Genomic DNA, 26147 nt, shown 5'->3' on the forward strand with positions numbered 1-26147 from the left:
AGGAAATTCTGGAAACCAGCAGTGCGTTTGTCCTCTCCGATTCTGTTGCATCTACCAGACAACCGTTGTTCCCGAGCCAGACTTCGACATAAATCCAAGTCTACCCACGATTAAGCAAGAACAGCTCAGAAGTCTACCTCGACGATACAAAGAGTGCTTTTCGACGTCATCAAGGATTCGACAACCAGTTGCAAAGCATCGCATAATAATCGAAGAGTGTGCTCGACCACTCTGGCAGAGCCCTTATTGAGTTTCTACGCGAGAATGTGAGGCTATAAGGCACCAAGTCGTCGAAATGCTGCGCGACGACATCATTCAGCAGTCAAAAAGGCCGTGGGCACATGCTGTAGTCTTGGTGAAGAAAAGTGAGGGAACCCTACGTTTCTGCGTCGATTAGCGTCGTCTGAACAAGATCACGAAGAAGGACGTATACCCCTTCCCACGGATAGAGGACACACGGATCGATTCTGCAACGCTAAATACTTCTCGTCGACGGACCTCAAGTCTGGCTATTGGCAAATAGAAGTCAACGAAAGAGATCGCGAAAAGACCGCCTTCATCACCCCAGACGGCCTCTGCGAGTTCAGGGTTATGCCATTTGGACTGTGCTCGGTGCCTGCAACGTCCCAGCGCGTGATGGATACGGTTTTAAGGCCAGAATACATGGAGCGAACTTTCACAACGAAGTTCGGGCGACAGAAAATCTGCCGCGGCGCAACGCCGTATGCTCGCCGGGCTGCGCTACATGGAGCGAAGACACGGTGGCCGCCGCCGGCGATTTGCGGCGTTGTTATCAGTGTGGCTAGACGAGGCAAATGCGCTGTATAGTGAAACACATGATAGAAAAAAAAACTTTAACGACAACTATTATCGCTTTTGAATTGCAGAACACTCTAAAACGCGTAAAATTTTGTTTAGAAATGATTTCTAGTATTTTTTATATGTTTGAGGCATTCATGTGCCGATGTAGTGTAAAAAAAGCGGTGATGCTATGCGTTGTGGCAACACTGGGCGGGAAGCCTAGTCGGAAGTCGGGGCAGATAGTGAGGCCTGATTGGCTCGCTTCGGGCGCCGCTCGTTTGCCGCTTCCGGTATCGTCGACGCCCAACGAACTTTTCTGCGCCAGCTAGATCGGCGGCGAACGACGATTTCTCCGCCGCCGCGCGTTGCGCGTGCGTCGCCGGGCGTCGAACGCCGCCTATTCGTCGCATATTCGCTTCATGTATTCTGGCCTTTAGCAGGATTGAAGTGGCAGACCTATCTTGTTTACTGTAAGGGCATTGTCTTCGCCAGGAATTTCGACAATCACCTTAGGTGGCTTGCCACAGTACTAGAGGCCATCAAGTCATCGGGGCCTTACTCTGAAGCCGGAAAAGTGCCGCTTCGCTTACGGCGAGCTTCTGTTTCAAGGCCATGTCATCAGCAAATCTGGAGTCCGCCCAGACCCGTTGAAGACAACTGCCATCGCAAAGTTCCCGCAGCCCATCGACAAGAAGGCAGTGCGTAGATTCCTTGGCATGCGTGCCTACTACAGGCGTTTTGTCAAGGACTTTTCACGCATCGCAGTGCCACTAAGGCATCTAACCAAATGTGATGTCGCGTTCAAGTGGGAAATGCCGCAGGCCGATGCATTTCAAGAACTCAAATGACGCATGCAGTTGCCGCCGGTACTTGCACATTTCGACGAGAACGCCGATACCGAAATCCACACTGACGCCAGTAGCCTAGGCCTCGGTGCAGTCCTAGTCCTGAGGAAAGACGGACTTGAACGGGTGCTATCTTATGATAGCCGGTCGCTGTCAAAAGTGGAAGGCAATTATTCTATGACTGAAAAGGAATGCCTCGCCATCAGTTGGACTACAGCAAAATTCCGCCCTTACCTATATGGGAGGCCATTCAAAGTGGTCGCTGACCACTTTGAATGGCCTCCCATATAGGTAAGGGCATTGTGTTGTAGCTCATTGTGTTGTTATATATATTCACGCGTTGTGTTGGCTAGCTCACTTAAAGGACACTTCAGGACGGCTGGCACGGTGGAGCCTCAGACTACAAGAGTATGACATCACTGTAACCTACAAGTCCGGACGAAAACACTAAGATGCCGATTGCCTATCACGCGCTCCCATTGACCTGCCGCCGCAGGATGACGACACCTTTCTTGGAATAATAAGCGCAGAAGACTTCGCCGAGCAGCAACGAGGAGACCAGGAGCTAAAAGCCCTAGTCGAGTATTTGGAAGGGCACACCGACGTTGTCCGTAGGGAATTTAAGCGTGGATTGTCTTCGTTCACGCTTCGAAACAACCTATTCGTGAAGAACTTCTCACAAGTCCGCGCCAACTACCTTCTTGTTGTTCCGTCGGTGCCGAGTCCAGAAGTACTGCACACCCTACATGCCGATCCGACCGCTGGGCACCTCAGTTTCTCCTGGACGCTATCAAGGATACAAGAAAGGTATTACTGGCCACACCAAACCACCGATGTCGCCCGTTACGTCAAGACATGCCGAGACTGTCAGCGACGCAAGACACCACCGGCAAGGCCAGCGGGATTACTACAGCCGATCAAGCCTCCTTACCGACCTTTTCAGCAGATCGGGATGGACTTGTTAGGACCGTTTCCGACATCAACTTCCGGAAATAAGTGGATCGTCTTCCGGACTATCTCACCCGCTTCGCTGAAACTAAAGCTCTACCAAAAGGCAGCACAGGCGAAGTGGCGAAATGTTTTGTTGAGAACATCCTGCTGCGACATGGCACTCCAAAAGTCCTCATCACCGACAGAGGAATGGCTTTTAAAGCAGAACTCACCCAAGCCATTCTGCAATACAGCCAGACAAGCCACAGGAGGACAACTGCCTACCATCCGCAGACGAATGGTCTCGCGGAGCGCCTGAACAAGACCCTCGCCGACATGCTAGCAATGTACGTCGACGTCGAGCACAAGACAGGGATGCGGTCCTGCCGTACATAACATTCGCTTACAACACGGCAGTGCAAGAAACAACACAGATCACGCCATTTAAGCTGGTTTACGGCAGGAACCCGACGACGACACTCGACGCCATGCTGCAGCACATAACTGACGAGGAAAATCTTGGCGTCACTACCTATCTCCAGCGCGCCGAAGAAGCCCGACAGCTCGCCCGCCTGCGGATCAAGAACCAGCAGAGGACCGACAGCCGACACTAGAACTTCCGACAACGCTTCATCGAGTACCAGCTCGGCGACCGTGTTTAAGTATGGACCCTGATACGAGGACTGAGTGAGAAACTATTGCGACGCTAATTCGGACCTTACAAAGTCATCCGACGTATTGGCGCGCTGAACTATGAGGTCGTGCCAGACGGCATTTCGCATTCACAGTGGCGGCGCGTACAATCTAAAGTGGTCCATGTGGTGCGCCTTAAACCCTTTTACGGACGCTGACAAACTTCCTTATTTTTCTGTTTTCTTTCCTATGAGTGCTTTTTTTTATTACTTTCGTTTGTTTACAGCATCGGGTCAATGCGTTTTAAGAGGGGGGTATTGACACGTGTACTTGTCTTTATCAGGCGACACGTTTCACCGCCTAACAAATGTTATCGGACAGCGCAGGACGCGCTTGCATGTGTCGGAAGTTTCTGGAATGTTATCGATGGTTCCATCCGCTGTCTGTTGTCGCCGAACCTTGTGTAATCTGATTGCATGTATGCACGACGTGAATGGCGTAGAACTTTGTGGAAGGCATGCAGGTCCCAGCGATTACTCTGGAACATTCGAAGACTGATCTATAAAAGCCGACGCGCTTGACCCGTTGATCAGGTTTGATCGCCGACCGTGTTCGCCGCTATCGTTGTGCTGTAAGTGTAGCCTGTTTTGTGGGCACAGGTACGCCTAATAAAAGTTAGTTTTGTCGTTCACAGCATAGCTACTGTGTTCTTCAACGTCAGCACCATGTGACAGTATCAATAAACAAACAAACAAACAAACAAACAAACAAATAAACAAATCTTGCTGTTGTGGTTGCAGCATCGGCCAGACGCGCGCTGAGAGCTAGTTTCTTTTAACTTGTTTCAGCGGAAAAAGCGCGAATTTCAAAAGGTAGAATGCCATTGTGAAACATTATCAGCAACAAGGCAAACAAAGGTTGATTAATCGTAACTGCCAACTCTGTAACTTTGCAGGGCAGTAGCATGTCATGCGACATTCCAGTCAACTCGGACCCTGTGAATATCGACAGCAACGCTTGAGCGGCAGTTGGTTCAAATTTGACCAAAGTGTACAAATAGCGCAGGTAACATAATGAGCGTGGTGCTGCATGGAGAACAGTGCAAGAATGAGAGTGGCACCTCTGTAGCTGCCGAGATTGTGCGCATGCATAATGAACTCCATGCTAGTGTACCGCCGTCATTGCCTCCAAGATTGGAGGCCACGGCCGCAGTATGCTGTACTGCTTCGCCCTGAAGCACACTGGAGACATGCCTTAAGAGGGCGGTTACTCTAGCATGGTTCCAAGCGAGCAACTTTCCTCTCTGCTTCTGGAACCCACACACAGCCCTCGCTCATGCCGAACCATCGTCACAATCGGACTGAAGTGGGGGAGGAGGGTGCGTGCGTGCCCAGTTCCATTGCGCTTCTGTCGTGCTTCGAAACTGTGTGTGCACTCTCCTTTTACAAGACAGGGTTTGAAGTGTTTGTTGTAACAGTACGGCATTTTTGAAAATGTATGTCATATCTGGACGCAGTTTCAATAGGCAGGGTCGGAAAATCGTAAATGCCGTCAAATTGTGTCATCACCGATACGTAGTTAGAACAGGGATCATTATAAGCGGGTTCGACTATATTTGTTTACACACTAGTGCCTCTGACAACCAGAGATTGTGCAGCCATGCCACGTTTCATGCTAAGGAGTGTGAATGCGAAATCAAACGGCACACACAATGCGTCAACTGTGTGCCTTGAAAGTGCAAGGAAACACGTTACCTTGCCAGTAGCCATAGCCCATATGAGCTCCCGCATATCACCTCCTAGGCTGGAGCGTGCAGAGCGCACTCTCTCATTGTGCACATGAAGTCCCTTTCGGTTATTAAGGTGATGCTTCTTGTGCATTGCAACTGTGCCAGTCTTGCATGTCATTTACTTGAGCTGTCGCCTTTGCTATGCAATGTGTCCGGGCCAATATTGGCCCTGTCAGAGGCTAGCTTTCCAAGTTCCAGTTCAATTAGTAGTTATGCCGCACACGGAAACCAAAGTATTCCGACATTTCCAAACAAAAGCACCATGCTATATATCGCACACGAAATACCATCCTTCGTGCTGCCAGTTCAAGACCTTCACAGCAGTGCATTGGAGGCCACTGCTGTACAAATGTGGTTGGGAAACGAAAGCCTATGCAGGGAATCCTCATATGCGAGCTTTGTAGGGAGGTCTTGATAGGAGGAATTGTAAGAGCCCTCTGCAGCCACTGCCCCACTCTGAAGACTCGAGGCCTTCATTTGCAAGCTTTGTGCCTCCCGAATAAAATGATCTAACTAACACATAGCTACGACAATCATGGAACAGTTCTCAAACAAGTTGACAAGCGTATTTAGGTGTCATGATAACCTCACGACTTAATGGTTAAAATATGTCTGCGAGAAGTGACCAGACATTGTGTGGCACGTACTGCAGGGTGCGATAAGGAGTGTAGTGCGTCAAAGACTTCCTGCCGAAGTTGTTGTGGAATGTACGGTCGAGGATGACCCGCAGACATGTTGAATGTCACTGCAACGTTGCAGCCAGGCAGTAATATCTCTTCGAATCGAAAAGAAACGGCAGTCGGGAGTGTTTGAAGTTCACGGTCTCTACGTTGAGCGGTAGCAAGGCGGACAAAGTCAATGCTGGAATAATTTACTTGGCTTGCATTTACATGATTCCGTGACAGAGCATCAGCAACGGGATTATCGGCACCATTGATATGACGAATATCAGTAGTAAATTCAGAGATATATATGCAAGCTGGCAAATCTCACGAGGAGTGTGCGAGGAACTGCTTCAGGTAATGGCATAAATGAGCGGTTTGTGGTCGGTGAGAATAAAGAACTGACACCCTGTGAGATTGTGATGGAAGCGGTGGACTGCGAGGTAGAGTCCTAGCAATTCGCGACCGGAAGTGCTGTAGCAGGTTTCTTGCGGCATCAGCTTCCTTGAAAAGAAAGATATAGGCTGCCATGTCTTGCGAACCAGTTGTTGAAACACGGCGCCGAAAGCTATGTCAAAGGCGCCCACCATTACGGACATTGAAGCGTCTGGTTGCGAGTGTGCCAGTAGAGTATGGGCAGTCAGGGCATTCTTGGCAGAGATGAAAGCAGATTCAGTAGCATTAGTCCACGATATAGGCATGCTAGCTCGTGGTGTGCCACGGAGTAAAATGTGCGGAGGCTGTAAAATTGAAGCACGAGGAATGAAACGGCAATAGTAATTGATAAGGCCCAGAAATGCCTGTAATCGCTTGGTGGAAGACGGTCATAGGAAATTTGTAAAGGGTGCCTGAAACAGTTCGGTCAAATTCTGTAAACGCGTAGGGTACAGCTAAAGTTAAGGGGGGACGCGGGTCTTGAAATCGCGAAAAATGGTCAAAAATGGCAATTTTCAAAAATTGCGTTTTTGAAGTCTTTAATGTCCCAACTATGCCTCTACAAAATATTATGGCTCAATTCCTACTCGAAGTATTAAAAAAACGGCAATTTAGAAACGTCGGTGAGCCGAAATTGAACGCCAAGCGCGAAGATTTGCCTCATTTTCAAGCTGCCGTAGCTCCGCGCGACGCGAACCGATCGGCGCCATCTTGGTCTCGTTTGAAAGCTGGTTTCCCGCTCTCCATTCTGGCGCCCCTCGGCGCGCTGTAGACCCTCGTGCAGCGGAGCGATCGGCACCCCAAGCACCCGTTCTCAAGAGCGAAATCGTCGCGAGACAGCCGCTGACTGGGTGAAGCGGGCGCCTCCCCGAGGCGCAGCCCTCTGATTGGCCGTGACGCATGCTTCGCCTGCCGCGGCCCCGCGGCCGCGTTGTTCGACTCCTTCGCGTCGTCTGCTTTCGCCGGCGCGCACGTCATTTTTCGCATTCCGCGCAAAATTCTCTTGTATTTTTCGTTCTGCCTTTTTCTTTATCGTTCTTGTAGATATTTTGGCTATTGAGTCGCCTCTTTTAACCACGAATTTCTTGCTTTTGCATGCCTGGTGTCTTTGTTCCGCGTGTCACGATGGCGCGAGACGCGCGCTTGAAAGCAAGCACGCGAAAAGCAGTCAGCAAAAAGAGGCGCGCATGGAATAAGAGCGCTACATCGTCGAGAACTACAGCTTCGGTGATGCCGCAAGCTGCTGTGGCATAGAGATATGGCTGTGGCCTTGGTGGATGCGGCTGGAGTGAGCTCGCCAACAACAGCTTCGCCGGTGGACGCGGCTGGACAGTCCCGATCGGTGTCAACTTCGGTGTTACCGCAAGTCTCTGCAGTGCCGGTGGATGCGCCTAGACTAAGCCCGTCGAAAATGCTAACTTTTGAAACGCTGCAAGTCGCTTCGGATTCCGTGTCGTCGGAAGCGGCCGAGCCGGCTGACCTAAGCCTAACGTCGACTTCGGCGTTTCCGAACGCCGCTTCGGTGCCGACGGACGCGGCTGAACCGAGCTCGCGTGCTCAACGCTTCGACGCGGTGTTTTGCGCGGAGTGCGCGGGGCGTGCAAAGTACGCAGACAACATTAAAACTTCATTGGCGAAGAAGTCCGCGACTTTCCGCAAGTTCGAGCTAATGAACGTCGGCGCAGCAAGTAAAGACGACTTTCTGAGCTTTTTTTTTTTTTGCCAAGTACCAATGCAATACAGAGGTTTTCACAATCTTTACATGAACAGATTTCTTTGAGTTTGGTGTTATTGTGTTCAGTAATGACTGGGCTGCATGCTAAAGCATTAAATTTTTCCCTGTGATAGGTAAACAAAAGTGGCAGAGTAAGCAAAACTTTGAATGCAATTTTCTCAGCTTTGCTTTTTCGATCAAATGCCTTTGCCTTACAGAACTTTTCATAATGTTTGCATCAACTGATTTTATTGAATTAGGTATCATTTTTTTCAGTAAAACCTCAACTACATCCTAAAGCTTTCCATTTTTCATTAAACCCATTAGACTAGCAATTAGGTCAGATGTAAGCTAATTACTCCCGCATTGTTTTTTTTCTTCCTACTTTGTTATTCATTCATGACCTATATGATCACTTTTTAAAAATTTCTTTAGCTTTAGGATGTGCAGTGGGCCCTTGGAAATGACAGCCATTCTTTGAAACTAGTTTTTTTAATTAAGAAATTATCATAATGGCCCGTAAGAAAAGACCTATGTGGGATCAATTATTTTGCAATATCTTCATTTATAGATGAGATATATAAAATCTGAATATATATTTGGGATCAGCATTCAAAGATATATCTGCATGCCAATTTTCAGGAAGATATGTTACGAAATAAAAAAAAAGTTTTCAAGACCCTCATCCCCCCTTAATCATTCGCACCACAATTTGTGTAAAGCATCTCATATTAAGAAAGTTGCGGCTGATTACAAGTTACCCTCCTCCATAGCCATGCATTTTCTCCTCAACTCGTTCGCCAAGTAATCGGGGCTAAGCTCTGCCTTCACTGGCTCTGCGTCATGATGGCATGTCGTGTCTACTTCCGGTTCTCTAGGAGCTAGTGGCAATATGCAATTTATGCACCCTGGAACAGCAGAGTTTCCACGAGGGTTTGTTTTCCCGAAGCACCCGTTTGCACCTTGACAGCAATAAAATCCAGTGAGGTGCACCGCAGCAGTGTAATGTGAGGTTTTAGGGTTCCAGTAATCTTTTGGCCTTCAGTTGCACAAAACAAGGGCACTTACAAAGATGTTCTTGATGCACAGTAGCTGCACGGTTGGCGCAAAACTTTCATTGCGACATATTGCATTCGCACCCACTTCTTTTTCTGGGCACTACAGTAAAATGTTGCCGATTTGGATTTGACGGGACCAAAAGAAAGATATCCGAATTAATCGAATTATAAGGGTATCCAGAAAGCAAACAAATGCTGCCTATGTCAACATTTCTTTATTCACTGAACTGAATTAATCAGCAAATCCTGTTTATATAATGACCGAAAGTAGGGCGGAAGCTGCAATTCTCGTCATTTCATGACTTATTAGCACTCACAGCCACGAAGTCCTCACCACTTCGTACACAGCATGACAGGGGCGCGCATCTTGATAAGAGACAAGCTCTTTAACCCCGCCTACATTGCAATTATTTTTTTACCAGTAAGCCAGTTGCCAATAGATCATCCATCCATCGCAGCCACTGGTCTTCATTCTTGACTGCTTGGCTGTTTCAATTAACCAAATGAAACTGCCATTTGCCGCAAGAGCTGCAGTCGAAACCATCATCGCTACAGACGCGATGACGGACGGCGACCATGCACTCTGGAAGGCATATGGGCAACGCATGCACAGAGATAAAACTAAACTACCGTTTATCGCAAAAGCTGCAGTTGAAACAGACATTGCTACGGATGCAATCATGGCCAGTGACTATGCAGTGGGCCTCTTAAGGGGGGACACGGGTTTTAGGGACCAAAAAATCGCAAAAAAAGATCAATATATTTTGAAAACAGTATTTTCTAAATTTCCAACTACTATTCTACCACGCTATGTCGGACTGTATTCAGCCCGCCCGCTCCCACAGTCGAGCGATGCCAGAGATCCTGATGACGTATTAGGCCTAGTCCCCCGAAGGGCTCCTGACAACGGCTGCATTACATCAACGTTTCAGCACGACGCTACTATTCTGTAGCCTGAACTTTTGTGGCATATACAGTGAAGTTCACAGTGAAGTTCAAAGAAAGCTTTAAGCATTAGCGCTGACTCCTGCTACTGACCAAAAATAGGAACTACTAGATCGCATTGACACTGCTGCCGGGACAAACAAGATGCTGGCTACATCTGCTGAGCATGCATATGCTGAAAACTTGCAGCGGGTGCTCAGAGGGCATCACCGTAGTGACACTAGCCTAACAGACTACCTTCCTGGAGGCTACTAATGCAATAGCACTTGTATATATTCAAATATTTTGTGGTGTTTTGTTATAAAAATAAGCTCACTTTGTTTTTCAAGTTCTCTCATAATCTCATTTTTGGTGTTTTTTAAACTTGCCGAAGCGCAACCTCGGTCTTCAGGGCTCGTAAAACCATATTTTTAACAGCTACTACTCCTTTAATTCACCAAGTTTCCCATCTCTCGGAATATTATTTTGCCTGCAAAATCAATTTATAACATCACTGTGAGCTGAATCCCGTGCAAAAACAACCCTTTTTATCAAATCACACGCACCACACACATGAGGTATCACGCAAGAAGAAAGAAGACAATGGTTTGAGGCCAGTTTTAGAACGCGACTGCCGGGGATTTCTTCCCGCCCGCAATGACATTTAGTTGTGGGCACAGGTTTGCCCTTAATAAATATCGTTTTGTTAACCTGTGTTCCTCAACATCATTACATTTCTGGTGGAGGTGCGGGGTACGAGTCGAAGCCCCACGAACGAAAGTCAGCGTAGCCCCGACCACCAGCAAGTCCATCCCGTGGAACTGACACCTGTGCACCAGCAGACCAGCCGCAGTCTTCGAGGTGAATCACCCGAATTCAGCCCTCTCCTCTTCACGCCAACGGAAACTCAGACAATGGACACCGCCACAATGAGTAGCCAGCTGACACCGGCACAGCTGGTCGTAAGCCAACCTCGCAAGCCGCCAACATTCCACGGCAATTCATTCGAAAACGTGGAAGACTGGTTGGAACTGTTCGAGAGAGTGGCGAGCTTTAATGAATGGAATGAGAGACAGAAGCTTCGTAACGTATATTTCGCTTTGGAGGACTCGTAAAAGCGTGGTATGAAAACCACAAACCCTCTTGGTCCTCTTGGGAGGAATTTCGACGACAACTGCTAGCAACATACGCCAGCACGGATCGTAAGCAAAAGGCGGAAATTGCGCTTCAAGCTAGGAACCAGCTCAAACGAGAACGTGGCGATGTACATCGAGGACATGTCCCGCCTGTTCAAGCGTGCTGATCCAAACATGAGTGAAGATAAGAAGCTGTGCCATCTGATGCGTGGAGTAAAGCAGGAACTCTTCGTAGTTCTCGTCCGCAACCCACCGCACACGGTCGCGGAGTTCAGATACGAAGCAACCACCACTGAAAAGAAGTTGGAACAGCGGGCTCGGCAATACAACCACGAGGCAAGCTGTGCACTTGCCCATGTCTTCTTGACAGACGTGCCGAACGATCTTGAAGCCCTGCAGGAGCTCATCCGGTCAGTGATCAGGGAAGAGCTTAAGTTGCAGACACCTCAGACTCCAACAGCACTACCTATGGTTGACGTTGTCCGGGACGAAATGAGGCAGGTCATACGGGATCCAGAGCGTGAGCCACAGCCGATGCGGCACACCCCAACAAACGCCAACGTACTCAAGCAACCCGCGGTACACAGTAGTGGAGCAGTTGCGACGACCGTTCCCTGACGACTGTTCCCTAGCCGCTGACAGTAGACAGCGCACCTTCTCTGCTGGAACCACCAGCTACCTACCGTAAAAAACGGACTATAGGTCGGACCGGAATATAGGTAGATCCCCCAACTAACGAATTCTAAAAATGAAAAAAATTTTTTTCAGTGGCAAAAGTACCGAAAGACATGACACCCTTACCTATAAACAAATGCGACTCAGCGGGTTGCACAATGGTGACGGTATTTATTTAAATGCTGCTTGCATGTGCACCTGGCCAAGTTTTTTAGCGGTATCGCGCGACCATCAACCCGCGTGCTTGTCAACACCGTATTAACGGCGCTGAGCAGCGAAACAAACGAGATATGCGCATGTGTACACGTGCCCTTACTTTCGCTATTTCGCCGCTCCGTGCCGTGATGATAAAAGGTGCTGACAAACACGCGGGTCGACGGTCACGCGATACTGTTAAAAATTCGTCTGGTGTACAGTACACAGAAAGGCACGAAGTCCGCAAGCGCTACTCCGAATCAGAGCAACACGTTTGAACAGAGTCGGATGACGAGTGCTTCTCGCTGTCCAGTCCATAGGCGCGTGCGATCTCTACCGCTTTCAAACGAATGCATTCGACAACAGGCAGCGATCTTGCACGCAGCTCTCGGACGGACTCCGCAACCTTGCCTTCCAGTTCTGCAGTCCGCTGCGATCCGGCCACGAAATGACGTTTTATTTTGGTTGCTGCAAGTTGTAATACGTTGCTTTTACCTCCGCCACTACTGAATGCTATTTTCGGATACTCGAAGTCCGCGCTGTGCCGCCAGGTTGCCGTGGGCTTCCGCGTACTCAATCGCCTTTTTCTTGAAGGCAACGGTGAATTGACGTCGGTTTCCGCTCATTTTGAAACAAAATGAAAATGCAGCCTTTAATTAATATAACTTTGCGACAGTGGAAACGCAAAATGCCGGTGCCACAATGTCGCCACGCCATAGAATAAAGAACCAACGCCGCGCTGCTGATGATGGCGATGGTGCAGGCAGCTGTTTACTTCATCCGCCCATTGTTGCAAGACTTCCGTAGTTTTTCCGCCAATGTCCGGTATATAAGTCGAGGGTCGACTTTTCGCAATGGTTTTTTGAAAAAAAGTTCGACCTGTATTCCGGCTTTTATGGTATCTGCCTCCAGCACGTAGTGCACCTCATTTTGTGGAACAAAGGCCCCGGAAAAGTGACGACTGGCGTGACCACAAGCACAGGCCTCTGTTTTCATTGTGGAGAAGCGGGTCACCTGTATAGGTTCTGCCCGTACCGTCACGCTGGATTAAGGGGTTTTCCCTTAAGGTGGGAGGTGGGGATCAGAGCTAACATTTTTGTTCTTTGACCTAGAGCCACGAAATTTGGCAGCCACACTCAAAAGTGTCTAAAAGAAATATGCAGTTTCATTAGGATACCTTAACTAGTTTTCAAGTTACAGACTGTTACACGTGTTTTGCTTGTGGAAAACCTGGCACCGAAACGAAGAATGCCAGGGAGCTGCCTGTAGTTTTAATCTTTACCCAAAAGAGCACTACAGGGTACAACAGTCCCAAAAATTCTTAAACTGCTTTATTTTTTTATTCGGCAAGGTACCGAATACGCCATCAACAACGCATCGACTCCAGCCAGTACAACCAGCGATGCAGTGAAGCTCATTATCAGCCTGGTGACAAGGTGTGGGTGTAGACCCCGGTGCGACGCCGTGGACCGACTGAAAAGTTTCTCTGCCAATACTTCGGCCCTTGCAAAATACTTCGTTGTACAGTAAAACCTCGTTAAACCGTACCTGCTTAAACAGTAGTTTCGGTTTAAAAGTAGTAAAGTCAATTCCCCGACTCAGTAGCCATTGAACATAATGTATTTTGTATCTGCATAAACCGTACCAGCTTATTGCGTACGCATCGGTTAAAACGTAGCGTTTCCACTTTTCGTCGAGCAAACACGGCGGTGCGTCGTCTCCATCAGGCGGCCCGGCAGAACAACAAGCCTCAGAGATCGGTACAACGGCCTCCAAGCACCCTGTGCATTTGCACATGAAGCCGCATCAACATCAACATCGTTTCGACGTCGCATGGACGCCGTGCCAGAGAGCGTTGTGGCGTTGTGCAAGCGAGGACTTGCGTCATGCCAAAGCTCAGATAAAAAAGACGCCGGGTGGTCAGCATAGAAGAAAAATTAGACATCGTCCGTGCTACCGAACGCGACACGAAGAAGTCGGCGCTGGCCCGCGACAGGGATCTGCTGTTGACTACAGTGTGTGGCATTTGGAATGTGCTGTTGCTCGGCAGCGCTGCTGCGACCTCGAAGAGATGTCCGCTACGAGGTTCGACTTTTCACCATCGTTGCCGCTGTTGTTGCTGAAGTGTCAACTAGCGACAGTGATGACCATGCAGAAAGCGACAGCGCGGGCTATTCAGGCCCAACAGTGGCAGAAGCTGCGCGTTACGCCAGCCTCATGAATGCAATCGTCGCAAGAACAGGGGCGCGATAACGTAACTACTCTAAACAAAAAGTTTTCCTAACTCTGGCACTCGGCAATGAAAAAGGCGCCCCGGGACTTATGCAGCACTACTGCGCGCATGCACGGAGAATACGTAACGCCAACGAGGAATCTGCTGTGCGAGTGTTTGCAAAGAGGAGGGGGGCTGGCTGAGAAGCTGGCACGCAGCTTCAGCAAGTTTGAGGCCGCTGTCGTCGTGCTAGGCCGCCGCGGCATCAAACGAAAATAACACTTACGTCGCGCGAAGTGAATAAATACTGCATGTTTTTTCCCCTTTCATCGCACTCTCTCCGATTCCGTTTTCGACAGGTAAGTGGGCGATCTCATGCTATTTCGCTTAAACAGTACTACCGTTTAGTACGTACTTTTTCCGGGCTCCGGCCGACTACGGTTTAACGAGGCTTCACTGTATAAGCAACATCACTTACGAAGTGAAATCCGCTGGACATGAGAGCTCAAGACGGCACAACTCCACGGAAGTTGCACATGTTGTCCGCATGAAACCCTACCATGAGAGGTCATGAAAAAAAAAAAGCACAAAAACAACGTGAGAGCCCACAGGAACCCCCCACTTCCCTTCACGCATCAGGCCAATGAGGTAAGGAGGGGGATAATACTGCAACAACTCGGTCACATTCAAGTTGTGTGCCCTTTGTATTGGACACTGCACACCACACCGTAGTGTTGTTCAGCAGCAACAGGCAGTGATCATGGCACGGGTAGCCGATCGGACCCAGCTCGCATGTGCCACGCACACGAGGTATCACGCGAGAAGAAAGACGATTCAAGGCCAGTTTTAGAACGCGACTGCCAGGGATCTTTAGTTGCGGGCACAGGTTCGCCCTTAATAAATACAGTTTTGTTAACCTGTGTTCCTCAGCATCGTTACAATATCAACTAGCACTAGGAGAGAGCAAAGTAGGGCTACTCTGCATGAGAGAGGAAAGAAGTGCCACACTCACTATGAGGCCGAGTCATTGAGCTGGTACTCGCGCGAGCGGGCAAAGCAGTGCTGGACCCCTGGGTCCTGCCAGAGGCGCTTCATCAGAGAGGCCAGCTCGGTTGTAATCTCGCACTCCTGCGACGATGTCGCTCCTGCCACCGTGAAGAACTGGCGGGCATCATCCTGCAGCCACACATATTGGTCATGTTTTCAGTAACATTTCATCCTTGCATGCCAGTGTGCATGCAAGGATGACACTGGCATGCAAAATGCATGCCAGTGTCAAGACACTAAGAAAGGTTTTAAAGATGAAGCACACTGACACATACAAACCACAAGGTGCCCGGAAACAAGAGAGGTGCCAACCAAAACAATGTGTGTAAGAAGAGCTAAAGAAGCTGCTCACTTGTTTCAGCAAAAAGTGTGGCTATGCTAAATTGTGGCCTACATGTGTGCCTACTTATGCACAGGCATTTTCACGTGGCGCGATGCACAGTTGGACAAGGAAATATTCTAGGCATTTTATAACCAATAAGCAGAGAAAAAAATGTGCAAGCACACCTTCACTGGCACTCTGCAAATAATGAGGTAAGTTAGTAATGAGTTATCTGATTGAAAGAATATCAGTTTAAGGGTGTGCTTCTGCAATGAAGGTTATGCATTGGTGGCATCTTTGGCAGTTGCCAGCTTTTTTTCGAGCATGTCATTTAACAGAGACAAGGAAGTTGCTAAATCGTGCTAAATTGTGCAGCAATGCTGCTAAAATTATCAGTAAGACTGTCTGGAGAATTAAACATAGGCAGTTTGGAACCCTAAAATACGCAAACACGGCGTAATGCACCTATCAAAATGTTTCGCATTTGGTAGGTGTTCGTGCAGGTGAGGAATAAACATTAAAGGGACACTAAAGTGAAAAGTGATTTCTTCTGCATCAGTAAATCACCGTTCTACAACACCAAAAACACCACTCTTACAACGATAAGACGTTTGGTAAGCCAGAAAAAGCGCAAGAACAAAATACGGGTGGCGACGCCTACTTAAGTTCCCGCACCTGGGGGCTGTGACGTCATGGATTTCGATGGCATCTTCTAGGGCCTACTAATTATATATAGCGGTACAGATTGACTACATTGTGTTCTAAAGGAACCAAATATTAAACATGCCAAGTTTCGGGAACCTTTATTCAGCCAACGCGGCCCAAATGCGAAAACAAACTTTGGAATCCCTGACGTCACGCTGACGTACCGGCGCTGGTGTTTCGGCGCGAAATTCAAATACTGATACTTGGACCTTCATTTTCTCATCTAATATTCAAACTATTTTCTTGAAATGACTGCCTGCAGCGTTCTCAAACAATGCTTTATTAGTCTAAACTGATTTATTGTTTCCCCTTTAGTGTCCCTTTAAAATAACAAGCAGGATGCAGAGGGATTCAGCTTTACTAATACATTTACAGAGCAATAAATGATGGCAGGGGAACTTTCTTGTTTACCTTCAGAATTTAAGGTTGTAAATAAAGGACAGCTCATGCAGCATGGATAAACCAATTTTCTTAGCACTACAATGCACCTGTTAGCCGCAAATTTTCAGGTGTTCAGTGCACTTGTGACAGGAACAAAATTCTGTGGCGCATGCTTGTTCATGTTGCCATCAACGCGATGACAATTATGTGACTTCGTGGGGTCTCACCCGTGCTGCTGTTGGGTGGGCGTTGGCAGCGCAACACTTGCACCATCTCTCGCAATATACTGCTTAGCTATGCGGAGAAGCCGGATTACAGGAGACGCGAGAGCCATGCGAGGACAAAATCAGGGGACACGTGCGAGTCCCCGCAACCTTTGTACTGTTAAACACTGCTGCACCACCATATCTTCTTGTACTACTCGTACTACTATTCAGCTGCTGCAATCCATATGGCATACCAAAATTCATTACAAATGATAAGTTACTTTACTGCTACACTTGCTAACGTCCACCATTCGAATAAATCTAGGGAAACTCCAGCAACCACTTGAAAGAGTTGTTCGAATGGGTTTCGCAATTAAAAAACATTCATTTTGCAAGCACAACCTCTTGCGAACAGTCACATACCCAGGCGCCATAACATCTTGGCCGTCCAGTTGCAGCTCTAGAATAACTAAGCGAGACCTATAAAGCAAGCCCGTTAACTTTGAACTCAATAAGAAGGCCATAGCCTTTAACAATGGGCATGCAAATTTAATGCTGCTGTAATAGAGCCTCGATCTTTCAATCAGTGATGCCCTCACAACATTACACATGCCAATCTGTGAACCATAAAATTTTTTAAAATTCTACTATAGCCCAACGAATGGAAATGGGATGGAGGGTGGCCTGAAGGAATAGGACGTGTATCCTTTGCTTACCACGAGCACACATCTTATGAGAATTACAGTACAATCTCGGCAAATACCACTTAAACAAAATTGCCACCTGAATGGAAAATCAGCTTCTAATTGCTAGGTTAAGTAGCTTTTCTAATGCAATAAATATTTCGTTAACTGGAACAAAGGCTTTCGTAGCCCCCTGTAAATGGAAACAATGAGGCTGTTACCCTTCAAGAAGCAGAACTGGCAGTGCAAGTGCTAAAGGTCCTAATGGGATCGGCATTCTCAGGGTAATTGGTGCACTTTACAGGGGCTGTCTCTAACCACTTTCTCGCCAACCTGGAATACTGGGCAGTCCATGGTCGAACGAGTGTCACATCAGATTGCTGTGCCGAGGGGACAGGGTTCGAAACCAACTGTTGGACAAACCTGAGTCACCGAATGTGAGGCCGACTTGGGACACTGGGTGTGTGCCACTGGATGTGGGCCCCGCTCTACCGTGACAACAGTGAATTTCTCCAATGCTTGGCGAAATCCAACCCGTGTCATGCAAAGGCAGCGTCACTAAGCAGTGCAGAACGTGCAGAGGAGCTCGGCTGCCCACGTGTTGCAGCGGGGGCCACACAGCATGTGGTGCCGCACTGCTTCAATGCTAATTGCATTAACGTCAGCATCCATTGCAAGACTGATTATGCTGGATTTTTTTCGTCCAGAAAAAGAAGTAGAATGTGAAACTCTTGTAATGCCTGTCCTCTATGAAAAAAGTCATCCGAAAAACCGTTGCAAAGACTTGTTCCCAAAATTATTTACATCTTTAATGCACAGCATCTGCAGTTACCGATCGATATTTCAAGCATACGCGATTATTTGTGGCATCTTGGAGCGTGACCAAGTTTAGCAAAGAGAGCTACATTCTTGCTTTATAAGTCACCAACACCTCCTCAAAGCCAAGAGTAGCAAGCCTAGTCAACTTAATCGTTGCTGATCACTTAACTACGACACAGGCAAGCTAAAGGTGCCAGCAGTTGGTTGTGTGGCTGCACATCAAGCATTTTCCTCTGCGTGTTAAAAAGTGACATTGTCTTGGGTGACTTTTCTGGCTGCTGTTACGAATTTTAGACGCTCAGATTCATCAAGAAGCTCCACAGAACTCCAGGCTTGGATGCAGCGCAGATAAAGCGAGGAAACTACTTGAAAAATGACTGCTGCAAAGAAATCTGATTATGATTTCGTTATTGGAACACGATTGACATTAGTTGAAGTCGACAAGGGATGCAGATTTGGTGTGCACACTGACCAATCTTGTGAAAGCATAAAGATGCTTGAAATACAGACACACTGGATGACGTGCATGCGTAATAGCATGCACGTGCCACAACGCACTTGACGAGTCTCTCTCTCTGTTCTGGCGATGCTACTAATTATTCGAACTTTCAGGCAGTCTTTGTTGAGTGCAGCTACATTCACTACATTATGCTAAGGGGGGATATGGGGATCAAAGCTAACTTTTTTATTTACCATCCGATTTTGATTAAATTTTGCACAGATGTTAATAATATCACAAACAAAACTGTGAAAAATATGGTGAAAATATGGCTGCAATATCTGAAGTACTTTTTTGTTCACAAAATTGTTCTGCTTTCATTTTTGCAAAATGCCTGCACACCTGTATATTGGTGCTAGGAGTTCAAACAAACATTGATAGCACTCATATATGTATCCTCCACACAGTGACATTCCTGTAATTTTTTTAGCCTAACAGAATTTTTTTATATTTTCATTCTTTTGCAGCTACTTCAGTTGCATGAAAATCTCGACTGTGAAAACAAAAGGTAAATTATTGAAGCAACTATTTTGAATACGAAACATGTCACTGTGTGCAGTGGTGCACAATGAGTGTAACAAAACAAACGGTGTAAAAATATTCATAACGGTGGCTGAGATATTGGCTTTGCAAGTTGACCTTGGTAGTAGAAAAAAGTTTTGAGAAAAAGGTGTGAAGTTTTGGGCCATGTTTATTCGACTAGAAACCACCGGCCTTGTAGGTACAGGTGTCAGATTGATCTCTTGGCTTCTAGGATCTTTTATGCTTGCTTTAATGTGCTTTTTGTGCCCTCTTCTTGCGCAAGGCATCTTTCTCAGCTGCTCGACTCGCTTGAGTCCGTCGCCATCGAGCATGCTCCTCCAGCCGTAAACCCTATCTTCCGTTCGGTTGCCGGCACAGAACGAAGTGACGCGCGGACAGTGGCGGCGGTCATATTCAACACCTCCGACAAGATGAATTGTGACTCAAGATGCGACTGCATGGTGCGACCGTTGCTGATGCACGGTTCGTCTTCACGGCCGCAGACGCACGCGCTTGGACCGCACTTTCGTCGTTCATCTCGGTGACGGCGGTGGCACAATCGGGGTACGTCGCGGAGCATTTACAGGGCGTTGCAGGCCCGGAAGCATCGAAAAAGGCGGTTATTAGTTCGGTATCATCACCACTGGAACTCAAGGCTGCAACAGCCTGCAAATTGCCCGGCAATGCGTCGACAGTCTAAGCTTGCGCGCGGACGCAACTCTGCTAGGACTACTTATCCATCGGATGTTCGGCGGCTTGCGCTTGCGGCTGCCGAAGCGGCGCTTGGTCGCGTATTTCGTCGTCCACGTCCGCCAAGTCATGCGCGAAACCACAAAATGAAATAGAAAACTCAAATCTGATTAAAGCGATGAAGCGGCGGCGTACCTCGAATATCCAACACGTAAACAAAGGGGCAGCAGCCAGCGCGCGAAGAAACGGGAGAAGCAGACGCCGCAGCAGCTTCCAGACCCGGCCAATGGGGTGGCTCATAGAACGCACGTGACGGAGCAAGCCAATCGGCGGCCGTGACCTTCAGACTTTTTGCTTTTTTATGCTTGCTCTTCTCTCTATCAGGAAATGAAAGAGAGGAGTCAAAAGGCGAAGAGGCGCGCTTTTCAACGGTACCAGCATGGCCGCGCCGTGTACTGCCGTTCCGGAGCTAGGGACGCTCGAAAACCGCGACTTTTCCACCGATTGTCACGAAATTTTCGCTGTATTGCCTTATGTATATATTTATCTATGGTACTTAGCAGTCATTTTCAGCGGAAATACTTGGAAAACTTATAGAAAAGGGGTCAAAGATTCGAAATCTGAAACTTTCTAAAAAGTGATTTTTGGGTCGTTTTTCCGGAGTTGATCCCCGCGTCCCCCCTTACAAGTGTTAAGAGGGTGATGACATGCCCGCTGTGCAGCACTGCTACACATTTTTCTCAGTAAAGAAAAGTGCTCTTCAGTAAAAATTATTTCTCCAGTACCTTGAGGTATTGTTAAATTGACATTCTACTGTACACATGCCCTTTACTAAAGATGATTTAACTTTATACAAAGCACGCAACAGCAGCAAACTCAGAAGAGTAGAGATTTACAAGCAACACATAGTTTTTAGACCACAGTCACTTCTTCAGCAGCACAGCAGTTGTAATTTCAAGTGCTTCAGCAATTTGTTTGCAAAACTTTAGTCAAGTAAGAACCCCTGTGGCATCCTTTCACCACCAGACTTCCAAATGATGGTTTGGAGACCGATAAGCTTAAGCTTTTTTGCAAGCAGGAAAGAATCCCAAATTTGTAAACTCCACAGAATATTCAGGAGAGCTGCCAAGTATGCAAAAACTTTTTTTAATGTTCTTTCATAATGTGATTGGCCTAAGCCATTTTGAAGCACCTTTTGGAGCAGCCATAACCACACTCTGAAGCAGGAAATCAACTTTTGGGAGCTGTTGCTAGCTGCATTTTTACAAGCAAAAATTTATTGTAGCTAGAGCAACCGGTGGAATCAAAGGAGGGAGGCCTGCCACTCCAGCGAGTGGAATTCTTGAGGAAGACTACCACACCCTAATGATTAAACCAAACTAGTGTTGTGGGCACTACTTGGAAAAAATACTGACACAGATTTGTAGTGGGGTGAAAAAAGTGGTATGTATTTGAACACGTACACACCTTACTGTTAGCGCTCAACATAACGTAATCAAATCTCAAGTTAAAGGGCCCCTCACCAGGCCACATAGAAGACTTATGTTATACGATGGATGGATGGAAGTTATGAGCATCCCCCTTGGAACGGGGCAGTGGGTTGCGCCACCAAGTTCTTGCTAGTACACTGCCTAGGTTAAACAATAATAAAAAAAAAAGCCCTATGAACTTCCACAACCAAATTTTCTGATCCCCTTTTGCGAACTTTACTTTTGTACGTCTCCATCTTTTGTTGTTTCCCTACTTTTCTTCCACCAATCTTCCAATCATGTCTTACTAATCTCTATTGTGGACATGTTTACTTTTCCACTGCTCTCGCTGAACCCAAGGGCCTCAAAGGAGGCCACTGGTGCCTAAATCGACTGCAGGGCTGACGTCGTCACATTCTACTAAAACATGCTCCATCGTTTCCCTAGCTTTACCGCAGCAAGCACATGCTTCTTCCTTCTTATATCTCGCTTTATAGGTGCGTGTTCTAAGGCATGCCGATCTCGCTTCGAAAAGTGATGAGCTTCCCTTTGAGTTATCATAAATTGTTTCTTTCCCAATTTAGTTTTTTCCTCCATTGCCGCCACCCATGAGATTATTTCAGCCTCTCCGACTTTCCGCATGACGTTCTTTGTTGCTCACCCTACAGGCCGCATACTTGCTGGTAAGCTTCCTGGTTCTTTTCCTCCACTGTGAATCAATGTTTTTCCTGTACAGATACCTCAACACTCTCACAGCCCATTTACTTTCTTCCATATTCCTCAGTCGTTCATCAATTTTACTGCGAGCTTCCCTCACTTCAAAACTAGTCCAGCACATATCACCCTGCACAGCTTCATTTGTAGTCTTCCCATGAGCACCCAATGCGAGGCGTCCCACTGACCTTTGGTTCCTATCGAGCCCTGATTGTACCCCTGATTTCAAGCACACAAACGCATTTCCAAAAGTAAGTCCTGGAACCATCACACCTTTCCACATACCTCGGAGGACCTCGTACCCATTGTATCTCCATAGCGCTCTGTGCTTCATTGTGGCTGCCTTTCTCTTCCCCTTCACTGTTAGTTTTTTTTCCCGTGTTTCCATATATCTATTGCCTTCGTTTATCCATATACCAAGGTATTTATATTCTCTTACCCGAGGCATTTCCTGGTCCTGTACTGCCATTGTTCTCTTCGAATACGATAACACCCGATTTTCTAACACTAAATTTCAAACCTAAATTGTAGCCTTCCTGTCAGAGATATTAGCCAGACGTTGCAAATCCCTTTGCTTGTGAGCTAGCAATACAATGTCGTCCCCATAAAATGAACCTGGAAGCTGCTGCTCCACTACTGTACCTGCCCGTTTGTATGAGAGATTAAACCCAATATTACTTCGTTCTAGCGCCCTCTCCATCCTCACCATGTACATCATAAACAGCAATGGGGATAAAGGGCACACCTGCCTAGTCCCTTGTTGATATTAACTTTCTCCTCACTACTCATCCCTTTCCATTCAATACAAACGGTATTTTCTAGGTAAATCTCTCTCAAAAGCTGTTGACGATCGTCACCTAAGCCTTCCCCTTCCAGAATAATCCACAATATGTTGCGGTCTATGTTGTCATAGGCTCCTGTAATGTCTAAAAAGGCCACATATAGCAGTCTGCTTTCTACTTTTGATATTTCAATACACTGAGTAAGTACAAATAAGTTATCATCCAAACGCCTACCTATTCTGAAGCCATTCTGAAGTTCTCCCAAAATGCCATAATTCTCTGCCCATGCTTGCAGCTTCAACTTGATTACCTGCATTGCTAGCCTGTATAATACCGATGTAATGGTCAACGGCTTATACGAGTGAATTCTATCTTTCTCCCCCTTGCCTATATAAATTAAATTCATTCTACTTTTGTCACCAACTGTCTGGTATTCGTCTATCTTTTAAAGTTTTTTCCACTGCTTTCACCACAGCTTCCTTACTTTTTGGCCCAGTTCATTATTCAGCCTAACGAGAACCTCGTCTAGCCCTGTGGCTGTGTGCTTAGGAATTTTCTCTTCGGCTTTCTTCTAGTTGAAATTTGTCAGCATCAGCTCCTTTTCCCACCTGGGTCTCTTTCATGCTCTTTTTTTCTTCAAATACCACCACATCATTGCCTGGGAAAGATTCGGCTGTTATTTTTCGGATGCAATTCATTGCCGCTTCCCCTTCCAGTTTGTTTCCATCTTCCACTAGGGTATGTTGTTGTATTGTTGACTTCCTACCTAATAATTTTATGTGGTTCCAAAATATTCTAGGTACAGTCTTCTTTTTCTCACGTATTTCTGACAACATTCGTTCACTGTCACCTTTTATCTTTGCTTGCACAAGTATTTGAAACATAGACCTTTTCTCCCACTATATTTCCCATTTACTGGCTAGTTCATTCTGCGGCAACTTGCCTGCCGGTGCTCTTGGGATGCTTTCTGTCGTTCGCCGATCGCTTCTCGTATCTCCCTGTTCCACCAGCTTCTCGCGTTTTTTTCTTTCCAACGAACATGTTGTTTCTCTTTCCGTATTTCTGTCGTTATTACACTAAGAAGCTCAATGTATTCTCACTCTTGGCCATTTGCCAAGTTCTTCCTGGACTCTAGTGACTACATTTGTTATTTGTTCAGCGTTCAAATTTGGACAGGCCATTTTGTCGTTACCACGTGGAAAACACAGTAGAAAATGACAGTTTCGTTGTCTGCAGGCACGCACAAGGAACAAGCAGAGGAAATAGAACTACATCTCTTGCGCTGTGGCGCGAAGTAAAACAAATGCACGCAGACATTTGGCTTGTGTGTTTTATTATTTCTCTAAACTTTTACTGTCTATTGAAGCAACTGATTACGCAAATAACAGGTGTTGCCTTGAATAATTCTTGAGATCATTTGCCACTAAGAGCAGCGTCACAGCACTGCCATGTACGTAGGCGCACTTGTGCAATATGCACCGACTCTCCGGCTGGCAGCGTGGGCGTGGGCGGCCACGAGGATAAGGGCAAAGGGCGTTTGGTTTGAAATTTAGGCTCTTTCTACAGCACATAGCGATGCAATACATATCAGACACGACCGTTAGCGTGCATTGCATGCACGGAGCTTGTCAGCTCAAGATGGCCAAACCTGGTGAGAGGCCCTTTAATGAACTCGTCTTACAAAACCTTTATTTTACCAGCTATTCTTATTTTCTCTAATTCCATATCATTTAAAAATCTACTCTTTCCTCGACTTGTTAAAATCTCGCAGCACAATTGTCACATTTTAATAAAAAAAGAAGCAATTTCCCAGATGCTCATTATTCACAGCATACACAAGCTGCAAAACTGACACAGTGGAGTAGCCATTCGCACTCCCCGTATTTTCCTGCCTCCAGTGAGTTCTCCATGGAATGAGCATTTAATGATTTCGAGGTATTTTGCCGTGCACCTAATTAGGTTGAGCCCTGTGGGATCAGGGATCTCTACAAATTGTAAAGGTGCAACTCAAGAACACATTATTATCTAGTCAACACAGCTTATTTAAAAATAATAGTAAACTCTGCTATGGGCATTGTGGGTCCTTTTCTATTTATTGAAGTCTCATTTAGCAGCTTGCAAGAAACCCACAAATGCCAACCCCGATTAGGTTTCTTTGACAAAGACAAGCAGTCATTGTGAGCCAGTGTTTGCTCACCGCTCGACTGGGGTCCTTGAAGTCGATCTTGAGCTGCCCCATGGCACGGATGATGGCCAGCAGGCTCTGGATAGTGTTGCTGTGAACTACGGGCCGGTAGAGCTTGCACTCGTCCGCCGTGTAGCCAGACTCGTGGATTATCCTGCGAGGAGGAGGAGGCCACCAATCTGAGCCACTTGGCCAGGGTCACTGACCCCCCTTTTGAACTCATTCCGCTCGGGAACAACATGCAGCGGCAAGTGCACGGTGAAAACAAATGTGCAGTATTTAGCAAAACTTCCCGTATTCCCAAGGCTCTTGTATGGTGCACAGTTTTTCAGTTGCCATCACACTGTGGTTGATCAGTACAGAAATGACTAACTAGGGTCCTCATTGTCACTTTCTCCTTCGGGACTCTCGTCCGAGAATATTTGGCAGTTGTCCAAAAGCGGGCCAGAGATCGTCAGCACTAAGATAAGATCATCTTCACATTCGCTAAACTCACACGAGTTCTTTCCATAAAATGCCCAGAAAAAAAAAAGAGACACTGCCATTTCTTCAGTGCTTTGCACCACAAAATGTGTGCACCAATTTCTTTATGTATGTTGATAAAATGCAGCTCTCAATCGTATGCTTGAAAAGTGCTGCCAGAAAAGAAAAAAGTACATGCACACGTGTCGAGCCCTTCCCAACATCTGACGAACAAATATTTTCGTGTGTCGGCAGGGGCCCAGCACGTGACTGCAAGGATTAAGGCCGACTGATTTATCGAACTGCAGTGGCAACCAGGCAAACAGCCGGGTTGCTGCTGCCAGTGGGGCTTGCCGTGCCCACATCACACCAACCACAGCAACTTTGGGTACTGGTAAACCAGAAGAGAGTGAGAATAGTTTGACGACGAATGGCTTTTCAGTACTGCACCAGAGCATTAGTGCACATTGCAACAAAAATTCATCGGGTCTGGTGTCATTACGAAGAAACAACCATAGTCGCCGATTCATGCCGATTCATGTCAATGTGTAAATGAAAAAAGTTCTTGAGATCGGACAGATTTATTTGATCAACGCTCACAAGTGTCGGTTGAATTCCATGAAGTCTAATAAAATCAGAGCCATATGTTTTA

General features: G+C 46.9%; 1 protein-coding gene across 1 annotated transcript in view; it reads right to left on the minus strand.

The window, feature by feature from the left end:
* The window catches only part of Galphai (G protein alpha i subunit), a 185697-nt gene that overhangs the window by 80930 nt on the left and 78620 nt on the right, over positions 1–26147 (minus strand). The window contains exons 3-4 of the mRNA XM_065451579.2: positions 25046–25187; positions 15022–15185 (exon numbers count right to left, since the gene is read on the minus strand). Of these exons, the coding sequence (XP_065307651.1) occupies positions 15022–15185; positions 25046–25187 (306 nt within the window). The remainder of the gene's footprint in view (positions 1–15021; positions 15186–25045; positions 25188–26147) is intronic.

The sequence above is a fragment of the Dermacentor albipictus genome, chromosome 5 (genome assembly GCF_038994185.2).
Source record: "Dermacentor albipictus isolate Rhodes 1998 colony chromosome 5, USDA_Dalb.pri_finalv2, whole genome shotgun sequence".
Lineage (NCBI taxonomy): Eukaryota > Metazoa > Arthropoda > Arachnida > Ixodida > Ixodidae > Dermacentor > Dermacentor albipictus.